This window comes from Pantherophis guttatus, chromosome 1, assembly GCF_059756535.1.
Source record: "Pantherophis guttatus breed Tessera chromosome 1, ASM5975653v1, whole genome shotgun sequence".
NCBI classification, from domain to species: domain Eukaryota; kingdom Metazoa; phylum Chordata; class Lepidosauria; order Squamata; family Colubridae; genus Pantherophis; species Pantherophis guttatus.
This window is the reverse complement of record NC_142063.1, coordinates 69,034,549-69,049,503: the sequence shown is the minus strand read 5'-3', so window position 1 is coordinate 69,049,503 and position 14,955 is coordinate 69,034,549. Positions and strand designations below refer to the sequence as shown.

At 40.7% G+C, this 14,955-nt stretch overlaps 1 protein-coding gene across 6 annotated transcripts in view; it reads right to left on the bottom strand.

The window, feature by feature from the left end:
* Positions 1-14,955, bottom strand: part of MGA (MAX dimerization protein MGA) — a 72,444-nt gene that overhangs the window by 19,435 nt on the left and 38,054 nt on the right. For all 6 annotated transcript variants that reach the window (XM_087875846.1, XM_087875843.1, XM_087875850.1 and 3 more), the window contains exons 14-17: positions 7,392-7,879; positions 5,939-6,212; positions 4,705-5,184; positions 2,095-2,373 (exon numbers count right to left, since the gene is read on the bottom strand). In XM_087875846.1, coding sequence (XP_087731972.1) covers positions 2,095-2,373; positions 4,705-5,184; positions 5,939-6,212; positions 7,392-7,879 — 1,521 coding nt within the window. The remainder of the gene's footprint in view (positions 1-2,094; positions 2,374-4,704; positions 5,185-5,938; positions 6,213-7,391; positions 7,880-14,955) is intronic.

Below are 14,955 nucleotides of genomic sequence, written 5' to 3'. Positions count from 1 at the left end.
CAATTCCTTAAACCAGAGATTCTCAAACTTTCTCAGTTCATGGCACCCTTAGTGTCTCAGTAATTTTTTTCATGGCATCCCTAGGCCAAATCTTTCATTTATTTTATGGATATTTTTATTGTTTTAATTTTTATTTGTTTTTTTTTTGTTTTGTTTTTTAGAATTGTATGCTGCCCAGAGTCACTCAGTTGAGTTGGGTGGCTAGAAAAATTGAATAAATAAAATAAACTGCCTTGACTTAATAATTTGGGAGTGTTTGACAAGTTTCCAGTATTATTGTATTTCCCTTAAAAAGTCTGAAATACTGTGTGGCACCCTTGTGCAGTTTGGGAACCACGGCCTTAAATTACAGCAGATATCCTTAATGATAGGCAAAAAGTACATTGACTGAGAAGGGATAAAATTCATTTCAAACAAAACAGGACAGAACTGCCTAGTTACAAAACTTAAAACTTCTGAAGAACTTGCATTCAACCTATAATGCTACAAAAACATAGGTAACTATATTAGACAGGGACGCTTGTTGATCGAAAGGTCGGCAGTTCAGCGGTTCGAATCCCTAGTGCCGCGTAACAGGGTGAGCTCCCATTACTTGTCCCAGCTTCTGCCAACCTAGCAGTTCAAAAGCACATAAAAAATGCAAGTAGAAAAATAGGGACCACCTTTGGTGCGAAGGTAACAGCGTTCTGTGAGCCTTTGGCATTTAGTCATGCCGGCCACATGACCACGGAGATGTCTTTGGACAATGCTGGCTCTTTGGCTTTGAAATGGAGATGAGCACCGCCCCCTAGAGTTGGGAATGACTAGCACATATGTGTGAGGAGAACCTTTATCTTTTAACTGTATTAGAGACTTCTAAACTTTTATATTTTTGTGATTTTCAGCTGTTAACCGAAATAGAAGCATTCGCAGTATAACAACTTTGACCAAAATAATGAAATCATTAAAAACATCACTAAGAGAATCCCTGTAATAATTAACATTTTGATAGTAACACTGTTAAGTAATTAATATAAATTAAAAGTGCCCTTTTGAAAAAGACAGCAGAAACAGCTCAAATAGAAGAACCACCAACTTAAGTCTGCCTAAGGTAAGTCAGCAAATGTATTCATGGAGAAAATGGTTTCAAAAGAAAATAATGTTGTTTGGCATCTTTTTGAATGACTCCATATATTCGAGCTAGAAAGCCAATGTATACAAGTGTCTAAAGGAGAAAGAAAGACCATATTCCATTAATGGGAAGCAGTAATACAATTCAAGGGGAAAAAGAGATATTCAACTGCAAAGCCATATATTGGAAATATTCTTTTGGGTGGCATGGGAGAAAACAACCTTCTAGATGTTAGTGACACAATTATTAGAATATTCTTCTGGAGAAGATGTATCTATCACTTACTTTCATAACTTTAAAATTGTTCACAGCTATTACTGAATTCTTCCAGGATGATTTTGACTACTTATCCTGCCAAAATATCATTTCAAATCTCATGACCCCTGAACACTCTACTGATACAAAAAAAAACCCTTTGTTTTTGTTTCTATGTTAACATCTTAATGTTATTTCTTTTGCACTAGTACAACTTACATTAGAGTGTATTTACCTTCTAGTAACAAATAATGTAAGTACTGAATGGGGGAAAACATTCCTGGAAGGTCAGGAATAAATTAATCGAAACTAAATTTTCCAAACTAGATGGTTCCAATCTAGATAATCCAGCAAATCCTGAGGAAAATAAAATTTGCGAACACAGGAGCATATGTTCCCTTTCAAGTGACCTTTTAAAAAAAGGAGGGGGATAGCTCCCTTTTGCTCTGGGGTTTTATTTTTATTTTTTTGGCCTCCCATTATAATTGCTTCCCAATTTGACTCCTGCCTTTAAGAGTGGTTCCCTAATTTAGAGAAGGGTTGATACAACATTAAGAATTGTGGAGAAGGAATTGAAACTGAAGAACTCCAGGAGGGCCAATCCAACCACTTTCCTACACATACATACGTAAGTGCTTATCCATTAAATAGGATACCAAGATCTGCTATTTCAGAATTACTGACACAGTTGCATAAAATAATAGCAAAATATTTGCTGTATTCTGTACCTGGATTACGGAGCATTATGGGCTGTAAATTGGACTGTGCTCCTGAAGTTTGTATCTGATGCAAGGGAACAAGTTGGATAATCTGGCCATTGGGGTGTCGGTAGAGATTAACAGCACCTGGATGTCTCAAAGGTTGTAAAACTACTCTTTTGCCAGAAGCAAGTTGCATATTTTGTGAAGGTCGCAAGGTAGAAGAACACTGCTGTACTGGAATCAAAATAAATCGGGTTCCCATACGATACTCAGCTCCACGAGGCAAACCTGGAGGACTTGTAGCACCTGTATTATTGCAAAAAAAATATTCTTCTTAGCCAATTCTTATACACAAGTAAGATTTGCAGACTATTTTACAAAGTTGTGATGCAAATGTTTGCTGTAACTAGTGCTTCCCAAAATAGATCAAGAAAAAACTTCAGATCTGTTTTTGCATTTCAGGGGATTTAAGGGGACAAGAAAGATTCCACGTCTTTGTTCCCCTCCTGATGAAGAATCTACAGTTGGAAGAAGAGAACTCATTATTACCAAACCCAAAGTATATAAAGGTGTATAATAGTACAGTTATAGTAATAACATGAAGAACCAGGCATTATTATTACAAAAAAAGTGTAGTTCATTGGTGTGGTAGTATCTGGAGACAAGATAATTGATGAAAAACAACATGAAAAAATATCAAAATACTATGATTTTTAAATTGAGATTGAAACATTATAGAGGGGAGAAATAAATTTTCATGATTATAATTAAATAAATAGTTTATTGTCATTGTACGTGTATACATAGTATATCCATACAACGAAATTCACATAATACCCAGAGACCAGACCCAACTCACATGACAATCACCACACCCCCCCCCACCCACCAAAAATTCCCCACCCCTAAAACTACTCAAGCATCCACACAACAGACCAAGTAATGCTGTCCAACAGTTCACTAATGGTAGCCCTTTAGTTCATTGTTGAATGCAATTATAGCTCTGGGATAAAAACTATTCAGAAAATGTGTGGTCCGAGTTTTAATTGTTCTGTATCTTCTGTCAGAAGGCAACAATCCAAAAAGATTGTAAGCATGATGGGAAGAGTCTCTGAAAATGTTATGCAACTTCCTCAAACAGCGAGATGCAAAGATGTCGTCCAGGGCTGGTAGCTGAAGCCCGATGATATTCTAGGCAGTTTTAATGATTCTCTGTAGAGCTTTTTTGTCTGCTACAGAGCTGCTCCCATACTATGCAAGAATGCCATATGTCAGGACACTCTCAATGGTGCTGTGATAGTAGGACAGAAGTAGATGCTGAGATAGATTTATCTTCCTGAGCATTCTCAGGAAGTACAGCCTCTTCTGTGCCTTCTTCACAAGCATTCATAGTCAATGAGAGGTCCTTCGAGATATGAATGCCCAGAAATTTAAAACTACCAACCCTCTCCACCTCCTCACCATTTATGTATAATGGTAAATGTACATCTCTCTTCCTCCTGAAGTCAATTATAAGTTCTTTAGTATTAGCAAATACTGAAAGGAATCACCTAGTACTCCAACTTTGTAAGCTATGATGCCCTACTGTTCCTACTTGGAACAGTGCATATGTTATGGCAAAATGTCCATGTGTTCTTGGCTAGGAACTGATAGTATTAATAACAATAAGAACAACAAAGATTACAGCTTTTGTGACTATTTGTGTTTAAAACCATTGAACTGGAAATTCAAGTCCTGCCTTGGAGAAAAAACAGCTAAGCCATATTGCACCACTCTAATGGCAAACATTCCAAACATTTCCAAGAAAAATGCAGACTTCTCCATGCAGTTGTCAATACTGAAGAGTGACTTTGAAAGCATGTGCATGCACAAACACACATATTTCCTGCTCTCTTTTGGAACAGAGTTCACTATCCCACAAATAGTGGTCCTAAATGTGGTCCTGAAATTAAGTGAAATTGTATACTCCTCAAATAAAAGTGCAATTGTAAAGAATTCTGAGCAGAAAGAATAGGAGGGAAATGAGATTTTTTTTACATCATTCCCAATTAAAGGATGGAAATCTATTCTCCCAGCAATTGTGCTTGAGATCACTGTGAAGAAGAGGAATGTGGTACACACATATATTTCCGTAGATATTTCTATCTACATAGAAAAGAATTTACATTAATATATTCAATATTCTGGGAGCTTCCAGATTTTGTAGGTTTCTAATTCTATTTAGTGTCAGCCATATAGCCCATGATCACTGAATAAAATTTGCTTCTTCTAACCTGATTGTTCCTATGTTTTCTATTGCACATGAAGTATTTTTATATTAACCTGTTAGCATGGCATTCACACTCAGAATGGAGCAATTGCATGCTGCACAAGATTCTGGAGAGTAATTCAAGATTTCACAAAGATAAACATAGCAAATTGCGCAAGTTGACCTATGTGCATGCACATCAGCCAACAACTGATACAAGCCGAGCTGCGCATGTCTGGACCATTGCTCGAACAGCCCACAGCCTGGTAGTGGGTCGCGGCCTGGGGGTGGGGACCCCTGCTCTACCTCATTACAGGTTGGCTGGCAATGCAAAGATTCAATCAAATCAAACATCTGTAGCAAGAAGTGATGATAAATAGAAGTTTTACCCTGTTTTTGATTTGATGAAGGGCTTTTCTGAATTCCTGAGAGTCCAGTGGGTTGAACACAGCTAACTGATGAAGTTGGTGAAGTCACAGTGAGTGGGATTACAGCTGTGGACGTAGAATCTGGAATTGAAGACTGAGCAAAAGGCATGCTTGTAACTGGCTTTGTTATTTCCATAGCATCTGTGGCTGAGGATATATTTATTTCTTGTCTTCCAACAGTATTCGTACAAGCAATGTCAGGAGGACTGTTATTCTGGAAAGGGCTGGAAATTGTTACAGGAAGTGATGCCACAGAAGTTATAGCAGTTGTAGTATCAACTGTGGTTGAACCAGCAGAAAGTGAGATAGATTTGGTATTAGATTTCTGTGGTCCTGTCAGAGATTGAGATGATCCAGTTTCAGAAGCCTTCTTCTGTAGACCTCCAACTGTATTTAGAGAGGTCAACTGATTGGCCACACCATCTAATAATGGCCGAGGAGCTAAAAAAAAAAGATTTTCAAAGTCAATGTATTAATATTTTTATTTTATATTTTCTATATATATTGGCAGTGATCAATTCTGGTTGCATTTTCTTATTAAAGAAAGTCAAGTATAGAAGAAACTCTCTTATGCTGCCCATGTCTTAAAAGCTTCCGTTATGAATCCATCTAAGGACAATAGAAATAAAAATGATTACATGCAAGCAAAAGCTAATTTTAAATAGTTTAAAATATTTCAGAGTTGGCATTTCTCTGTTTCCTTACATGACGCTTAATACTAATGACAAAGTTAGGGACAAATCACAGAAAAAAAAAAAAGAAATTTTTTTTCTGAAAAAATTAAACAAGCTATTATAAAGTATTTCCTAATATTTAGTTTTGAATAACACCTAAAATAAAATATATTGTTTTAAAAAATGAAATCCAGTTTAACAGAGGCATGGGCAGAAGTACCCTTTTAGTCCCAATGGTGCTTTTTCTAAAAGGCAACTGGACTTTTTGGTTTTTGTTTTCTTTGAAAATGTTTCGCTTCTCATCCAAGAAACTTTTTCGATTCTTCAGAGGTTCTTTATTTCCATCCTCAGGCTCACATTGTCTTGGTTTTTAATTTAAGTTTTGTCATTTTTCTCCATGGTTGGCTTAGCAGTATATCAGAATCAATGGCACTAGGCAACATGATAGAACAAAGCACTCTTCGTTTTTCATTCATCCATTCATTTCTTTTACAATACGACAGAAAAAAAATCCAACCTACCTATCTGTCTCTGTGCTGAGACACGAGCAGTGGAGACTGATGTAGTATCAATAGAAAATGGAGTTTTAGATGTTTCTGATGTGGACACTTCAGTTGGCAGTGATTCAGAAACAGCAAATTTATTACTGGGTGCTATCTTGAGGATCATTGTTGAGAAATCAAACATGGTCGATTGCAATCTACCCGTGATATAAGCTGCTAGATGACTGGCTGGATGCAATGCTCCCATCTGTCCCAAAAGAAGTTTGGCTTGAGGAGAATTTTTACCATTAACCTGAAATAAAAGAAGCAAAATGCCACACCCACTACCACAGCATTGTTCAACAGTCTAGAACATGCTAATTTCATTTGTAGCAATAGAATAGTGGTGTCTTAAAAATAATAATAACTGAAATCAATTCCATTGAACCTCTTCTAAAATTTATTTCAATTTAAAAAGCAATTTGTAGCACCACATGAATTACTGCTGTTTGGAAACTTATTCTTAACCCATCTTATTCTAAATAAAGTATTTTTATTCAGAGCCTGATCATGTGTTTTATTTTTTAAAAAAATTCCACGGGAAGAACTTCATTTAATAAAATATTAAACAATAAGTATCAAAACTCTTTCCTTATTCAGAAGTCTATGGATCATATACAGGTAGTCCTCAATTTACGATTAGTCGCTTAGCAACTGTTTGAAGTCATAATGGAATTCCCTGGGGATACTTATGACCCAGATTTGAGATTCCAGCAGTTCCCACTCCCACAATCACGACTACACTTTGAGCACTCAGCAACAGAGCTGCATTTACAGCATTCCATGGTCACATAACTGCATTTTATGACAGTTTTGCCAAAAACCAGCATTTACTTTCAATTTTTGGCAAAACCATGCCCGTAATGAACCACGGGTTCCCTTAACAACCAGTGTTCACTTAATAAACAAAGAAAAAAGTTTAAAAAATGGGATCAGTGATGTGGGTGACCCAATTTATGATCATCACAATGGTGATGGGCAGCTCCGTTATAGTCATAACTTGAAGACTACCTGTACCTGGATAAATGTTCTTCTGATTGATAAATGAAGAATTTCTAGGCTAACTGTTTACCCTCCTTGTTAGCTCAAGCACAAATAAACTTACAGTTTTTGACTTGAGTGTTTTAACACCCTGCCTTCTACTTTAGTAATATGGCCAAGATTAGGACAAAAAGAAATTAAAGTCAGCAGTCAATACTAATAGGCAAGAAATTAGAAAGAAAACTCATCTGTTTATAATGTAGCAAGAGTATCTTCAAGGAAAAAAATCAAGTAATCAGAGAGTCTAGAGTGACTCTACAAATAAGATCAGGAATCCTACTCGTCCTATTCTGTCCCTCTCCACTTAAGAATAACAAATACTAACAAATATTAGGGCTGGAGGTGGCATTCTATACACTGAAATCCAAACTGTCCGAGAAGAATCCCCTACCTGAATTGAACCTGAGGAATTCAAATCATATTTGTTAGCAATCAGCTTTCCTGCAGGAGAAAGTCCTGCATAAAAGGGTAAACCTTTCTTCCTTTGTTCCTGTAATTTCTCAGGGGTTGTTAATTTTTCTGTTCTTTTGCGTGGTGACAATCCAGCATTAGGTGACTCAACAACGACAGGAGGGCTTTGGTTCTTGTTCTGACATGGTGGCATAGAGATTTTCACTCGCGAAGAATAGATGGGTGTGTGCTTTTCATCCCAGGTTTTGCTTTCAGATTCTAGCTCAATAATAAAATGGCCCACTTTGAGCAATTTAGGCATCTTATTTCTGATATGCTGTGATAAGATATTCAAGATCTCTTTGCGATCCTCCTCCCAGTTGCAATCAGAAATAATCTCAATTAGTTTGTTTTTGCCATCTGGGGTAATACGATGTACGTAAGAAGTAGATGGATCCCCAGCACTACAGGAAAACCACCAGCTTTTCTCTAGGAAAGAATGGAAAAAGGTTTCTGAAATATTGCAACTTTACAACTTACAATTTAACTTGGACTTGTTCTGTTATTTTCGTCAACATGAAAAAAGTCACAAGAGGAAATACCAAAAGAAACAGATCTTTAATATCATACTTTATTAATAATAAAACTGTAATATTTAGGCATATGCTAAACACGCTTGAATTTTATATTGGCTATATATTTATTAATATACTGAGATAACAAATCTTAGAAAACGTATGCTATAAAATAATCAATCTAGTAAAAATCATACTTTTTGCTAACCTAATTTTCTGTCAACATTTCTATTATTCTTATTGTTCATATTTTATCATACCGGTATATAATTATCGACTCTTTCAAATATTTCTCAAATTATATAAAGCTTGTTTTACTGCCAATGATGGTATCTGATTAGATTTTATCTGGCAATTGTGAATTTTGCCCTTCAAAATTATTTAAGAATTGTAGGATATTTTTGAATTTTTGCTAATACTTGTTTTTGCGAAAGCTTTATTTTCTGGCTAGAGATACTCAGAAGCAGAGTAGTGTTTTCCCTTCATTAGCTACATTTATATAAATCTTGCATTAAGTCTGTAGTTTAACCTATGTCATGATATATTATTTTAATTGAAAAATATGGATAATGTAACAGGGTTAATAGAAACAGTCATAACTGGCTATACTTCTAATTTTAAATGCAAATATTATTGATCAATGTGATTTCTGTATCCTTCCTAGGGTTTTTCCGTAAGTGAAGTATCTACTTTTTTTCCAGATCAATGAAAAAATCATTGGTTGCAAAAGGAATTAACCAACTGGCTTGTTGCAGGGGAGGAGGGTGGTGGTGGTGGTGGTGGTGGTGAGACAGAAAGAGAAAAGAGTTTGGTCTAAGTGGTTAAGGCATCAGGCTAGAAATCTGGAGACTGTAAATTCAAGTCCTGGTTTAGCTATGAAAGCCAGGTGGATTGACCTTAGTCCAGTCACTCTCTCAGCCCAACTCACCAACTCACCTCACAGGGTTGTTGTTGTGGGTGGGGAAAATAAGAGGAGGAGTATTAGAGTATTTGCTATCTTGTTTATAATAAAGTAATAAAGGTGGCATATAAGATGGGATGTAAATAAACAAGCAAACAAACAAACACACAAACACACGTACGTGCAGGATATATTTTTTATATTTTTTATTAAAATTTAGACTTTGCTATTAGCAAAATAACTGAAATGTAAAACTAAATTAATAATCATTTTGTCTGATTCAACTCATGTAACAAGTATTTTAAATTCTACACTTATTTTCTATTTTAAGGGAACGTTGGACTTACCTTGAACGTTCTTTCTATGTGCGCTGCAGGAGAGTCCACGCATGGGTTTCAATTCGTCTGATTGGTCAGAAACTGAGTTGGAAATTGTTTGGCCACGCCTCCTCCTCCCGGCCGAGCCTCAGTTTCTTTTCAACAAAACCAGGAACAGGAGAAGACACAGTCCAACCGAAGAATTGACCACTCCTGGACCCCGGACCAGAACAAGCCAGGGTGGGACTGGACTCTCCTGCAGCGCACATAGAAAGAACTTTTAAGGTAAGTCCAACGTTCCTTCTCCTGTGCGCTGCTTGGAGAGTTCAAGCATGGGATATACCCAAACTAAATTGTAGTAGGGCGGGAGACAGATTGGTCCAGGGTCCCCTCGGCCGGCAGGACTCTCTGTAATACACGTCTCTCAAACGCTGCTTCTGCAGATGCCGACTGGTCCAACTTGTAATTCCGCACGAATGGAGAAGGTGAAGCCCAAGTGGCTGCCCTGCAAATTTCCAGAATCGATGCCTGTGTAGCCCAGGCCGCTGTGGTGGCGGCACTACGAGTAGAGTGTGCCGTGATGCGACGGGGAACAGTACAAGCCTGTTATTCATAAACTAAGGCAATACAAGCCTTGAGCCAATGTCCAATGGTAGATGGTGACACTTTCTTCCCCATAGATGTGGGCTGGAATGATATGAATAAGGATTCCGTCCATTGGAAGGAAGCCGTGTGCTTAATGTATCTCTTTAAGGCCCTGCGCACGTCCAAGGTATGCCAGCGTCTTCCCCACGGATGTCTTGGATTGGGACAAGTCTGGGAGAATAACTTCCTATGTCCTGTGGAACCAGGAATTTATCTTTGGCACAAATGTCGGTCTAAACGAAGAATGACCCTGTCCGGGTGAAAGATGCATAAATCCTGGTGCACCAAAAGAGCAGCCAGCTCAGATATTCTGCGTGCAGATGTAATCGTAACCAAGAAGGCAACTTTGAATGTGAATAGTCTGAGAATGGTAGTCCATAAGGGCTTGAAGGGAGGCAATGTGAGTGCTTGCAAAACCACAGACAGATCCCAGGTCAGGTATCTGTGGACCGTTGGAGGTAACAAGTTGGCAGCTCCTTTCAAAAAGCTGCGGACCTTCGGAAGTTGAGAAAGAGGAATAGGTCCCTCACCTGGTAAGATGGTCGCCAAGGCCGCGACTTGTCGACAAAGCATATTGGTAGACAACCTTTTCTCCAGACCTCATTGTAGGAAATCCAGGACCTGTGGGACTGTTGCAGATGTCGGGACCAGGTTCCCTCTGGTGCACCAGCGACAGAACGATGCCCAGGTGGCATCATAAATCCTGATTGTCGATGCTTTCCTGGAAGCAAGAACGGTGGAAATTACTTTGGGTGAATAAAGTCCCTTTTTGAAGGTCTCCCACTCAAGTGCCAAATGACCAACTTGAGGTCTGGATGTTGAAGGGACCCTTAGCTGAGGGAAACCCTGTGTGGTGGTAATAACCAGGGACTTAATATGGACAGTGACATCAGATCCGCGAACCATGGACACCGCGGCCAATGAGGTGCCACCACCAACACTTCCGCTTCTTCCTCCAAGATCTTCTGATTACCCTCTGGAGCAATGGGATGGGAGGAAAGGCATACAGCAGTTCGGCTGGCTATGGGCAACAAAAGGCATTGATTCTGTTGGCTGCTGGTGTCCAGTATGGGGAGAAAAACCGAGGCAGGTATTTTGAGGGCTGGCAAATAAGTCCAGGACCGGAGTCCCGAAGCGAACTGTGATGAGGTTGAATAGGTCTAGGTGAAGTCGCCATTCGGACTGGTCGATTGTAGTTCTGCTCAACCAGTCCGCCTTGGAGTTGGATGTCCCAGCAATGTGTTCCGCCCGCAATGACTGCAGATGTTGTTCTGCCCAGACACACAACTTCCGTGCCTTGCGTATGAGGAGCTTGGAGCGAGTGCCTCCCTGCCTGTTGACATGCGCCTTGGCAGTGACATTGTCCATCAACAAAAGTACGTGTTGATTCGACAACTCGGTTTGAAACTGGCGTAGCGCCAAATGGGCCGCTCTCAGCTCCAGCCAATTGATGTCATTGCGCAGATCCTGCTGAGACCACCACCCTTGAGTCACATTAGAATTCAGATGATTCCCCCAGCTGAAGAGACTGGCGTCTGATGTTAGCACCAGTCTGGGAGGATCTCGAAATAGGCATCCCCTTTCCATGGCCTTGGACTTCCACCAATTCAGGGAATGAAGTACCTGTTGAGGAACCCTGATCTTGCACAGTGAGTTGCTGCACCCTGACCTCTGACTGGGCAGAAGTAGCCATTGTAAGGCCCTGATATGCAAACGAGCCCACGGGACTATTGCTAGACAAGAAATCATTTTCCCTAGTAGCTGGGAAAGAAGCAACAGGGGCACTAACTCCAATATCTGTACCTGTGCGACCATCTCCCTTACGCTGTCCCTTTGCTCCTGAGATAGGAACACCTGTGATAGCTGAGTGTCGATCACCGCCCCCAAATGGGTAAGCCTGATGGACGGTGTCAAATGGCTTTTCTCCCAGTTCATGGAAAATCCATGGTCCTGGAGCATCTGGATCGTAACTCGCAGATCCAATTCTGCCTGCCTGAGAGACGATGACTAAATTAGAACATTGTCTAAATAACACAGCAGGCGGATAGAACGCACCTGCAGATATGCTGCTACTACGTCCAGCAATTTGGTGAAAGTTCGCGGGGTTGAGGAGAGGCCGAAGGGAAGTGCCTGGTATTGCCAGTGGCGGCCTGCAAATGCAAATCTGAGGAACCTCCTGTGGGATAGCCTTATGGGCACATGGAAGTAAGCCTCCTTGAGATCTATTGATGTTAAAATTTCTCCCTGTCTGAGGCAACCTAGAATCGAATAACGTGATTGCATCTTGAACCTCTTGTACTTTATGTGAACATTGAGGTCTTTCAGGTTCAATATAGCTCTTTGACTGCCCGAACTCTTGGGAACTAGAAAAAGTACGAAGTAAAACCCCAAACCTCTCTGCCTAATAGGTACCGGTTCTATGGCCTTGATGTCCAGCAAGTGCTGAATTTCAGTCTCCATTATAGCTTTCTTGGTGGCCTCTCTGGGTACAGGACATTGCATAAAAATTGTGGGGGTCTGGAACAAAATTCCAGGGTCAGTCCGAGATTTACTGTAAGACCTACGCATCCGTGGTGGTATCCCTCCATTGGTTGGCAAACATCTTTTAACCTGCTGCCAATAGGGATTTGAGTCCATGAGTCATTTCAAACGGCGGTAGGGATGTCCCCCTGATCCCCTGAATTGTGGCTGTCAAGACCTGTCTCAAAATCCTGACCTGTCTTGTGACCTGTCCAAACTGTGGGAATACTGCCTGTGGAAATGCGAGGTGGAGAAATCCGCTTCAGTATTCCGAAAGGGCTACCTACAGTAATAAGGAGTAGATCTTCTGTCTGATCTCCTAGCCAACTAAGGTAGGACTTTCGGTTTATCCTTCCCCTCTACCAGGATAGGATCTAACACTTCTCCAAACAGCTGATGTCCCTTAAATGTCAGCTGCTGCCAAACGCCATTTGAACCTCATGTCAGCTTGCCACTGGTGTAACCATAACAAATGCCTGGAAGCGACATTGGATGCCAGAGCTCTAGAGGCAAATTTAGCTGCATGAAGAGTCGCATCAGCAGTGTACTCTGTTGTAGCTATCAGTTTACTGATGTCTTGTTGGAGGCGGACATCCTCTGGAGAAGTCCTGGCCTGCATCTGTTTCAGTCATAAGAGTGATGTTCTAGAAAGGAAGGAAGCTGCTGTAGCAGATCTAATTTCCCAAGCTGCTGCCTGGTGAGTTTTGCGTGCAGCTAAATCCGCCTTCCTATCCTCAGTTTTCAACCCTTCCGCGTTATCAGAAGGGAGAATGGCTACAGAAGCCAAACTGGCTAAAGGGGAATCTACAGTCGGAATCTGGAGGAGCTCCTCCAGCTCCTTTTCCACTGTGTACATTTTCTTGTCCATGCATTAGGTGCTGGAACTGAGGCAGGTTGTTCCCATTGCCTTTGAATTACATCAACAAAAATTTTTGAAGAAGGAATAACTTCTTGACTAGTCACCTGCTCTGTAAAAAGACTAGCACAAAGATCCTGAGATTCCTTAGGATCTGCAGTGGATCTCTCCATCTGCCCCATATTAGCAATTATTTTAGCCTTAAGTAATAAGGTTTTAAAGAGATGGGGATGGAATAAACCAGAATAGGTGGGTTTCTCTGGGGAAATCCCCTCATCACTTGACAATTCAAATTCACCTAACTCCTCCTCTCCTTCCAGCAAGGCCTCGCTGTGAACTGATGGAGAGGCATGATGGGATTCCTCAAGATAATCTCTATGCCTATGTGAAGGGTGATGCAGAGATTCAGGCCTTCAAGGACCTGGATGCAAGGGAGCCATCAACCCTCTTTGTGCCAGTGCCTCATCAATGCCTTGGGTAATAGTTTGCACAATAGCATAATGCAATTCTGCAGATAACCCCTGATTTGCTGCCTCCAGAGGGCGCAGCCCAGCTGCTGTGGGCGTAAATGTGTCAGATGGCGCTGAACATTTTTTGCCAGGCACACGTAAGGAATCTTAAGTAAGTAGGCTGAACAGGTGCCAGATCAAATCCTTCCTGAAAGGGAACAGCATGAAACCCTTGTGACTCCTGAGGCTGATCCTCCTGCACATCCTGTGGTTGGTTGTAAAGTTGGAGTTAAGTTAGTAGCAGGCCCACTCTGATCTCTAGAAAACTCTGGGGATTTAGGAGCCCCAGCCTGTTGCTGAGCCTTTGCAAAATGCTTCTCTAAGGCTTTTTGCCTTCTCTGGGCATCTTTCTCAGCTGCTGCAGATGATGATTTAGAATGTTTGGCTTGGGTGCTAGAAGAGGGCTTGCTAGAGCACAATCTGAGCTTATTAAGTACAGAACACTCAGCCTGATGCTGACTGGGGGAAGACCCTTCAGAATCACTAGTATTTGCCATTACTATACCAGAGTACTAAACTAGGAATTATAGAAATCAGCTGTGGAGCCAAAAATGCTAGACAAGCCTAGACAAATTACTCACTGCTCAGTCCAGACCTCCAAAATCACATCAAACCGGCAACACGGTTTGTTTGCGTGTAAACTATAAGCAGTAGCAGCAATAACAGCAGAAGCAACGATCAGGGCACCTCAGGAGCTATAAAGGACGTGAGACTGGCAACACGGCCACAAACACCACAAAAAAATGCCTAGAAACTGGCAACACGGTTTACTTGCGTGTAAAACGGCTCCCAGTGATGTCCAGGTCTCGTAGTGAAGATCACTTGCTCCAATTTCTGCCAAGTTGTTCAATTTTCAAGTTATAGCTGGTTTAAGGCTGCAAACAAAATGGCCACCACACACAAAATGACAGCTATCGGCCGTTCGATCAGCGCGCTCCTCCTCTGAGCCACGGCTCTGAGGCAGCAAGAAAATGAGGAGAATCTGAAGCCTCAGTTCTCCTCAATGCCAACAATGGCCACCTGTAGCTCTATGTCCTTTGCTCCAATCGGGTCCACGTGGCAATGGCCGCCTCCGTAGCGATCCTATCGCTATCCCAGCAGAGTTCGCAGCACTGACTCACTCTCCACTATCTGCCCAGCCACTCCAAGCCAAATTTAAAAAGGCTCTGGTTGTTTGTTTGTTTGTTTGTTTTGTAAAATAGCCAATTTTTCCTATTAATTTTAAATTAATTTGAAGAGCCA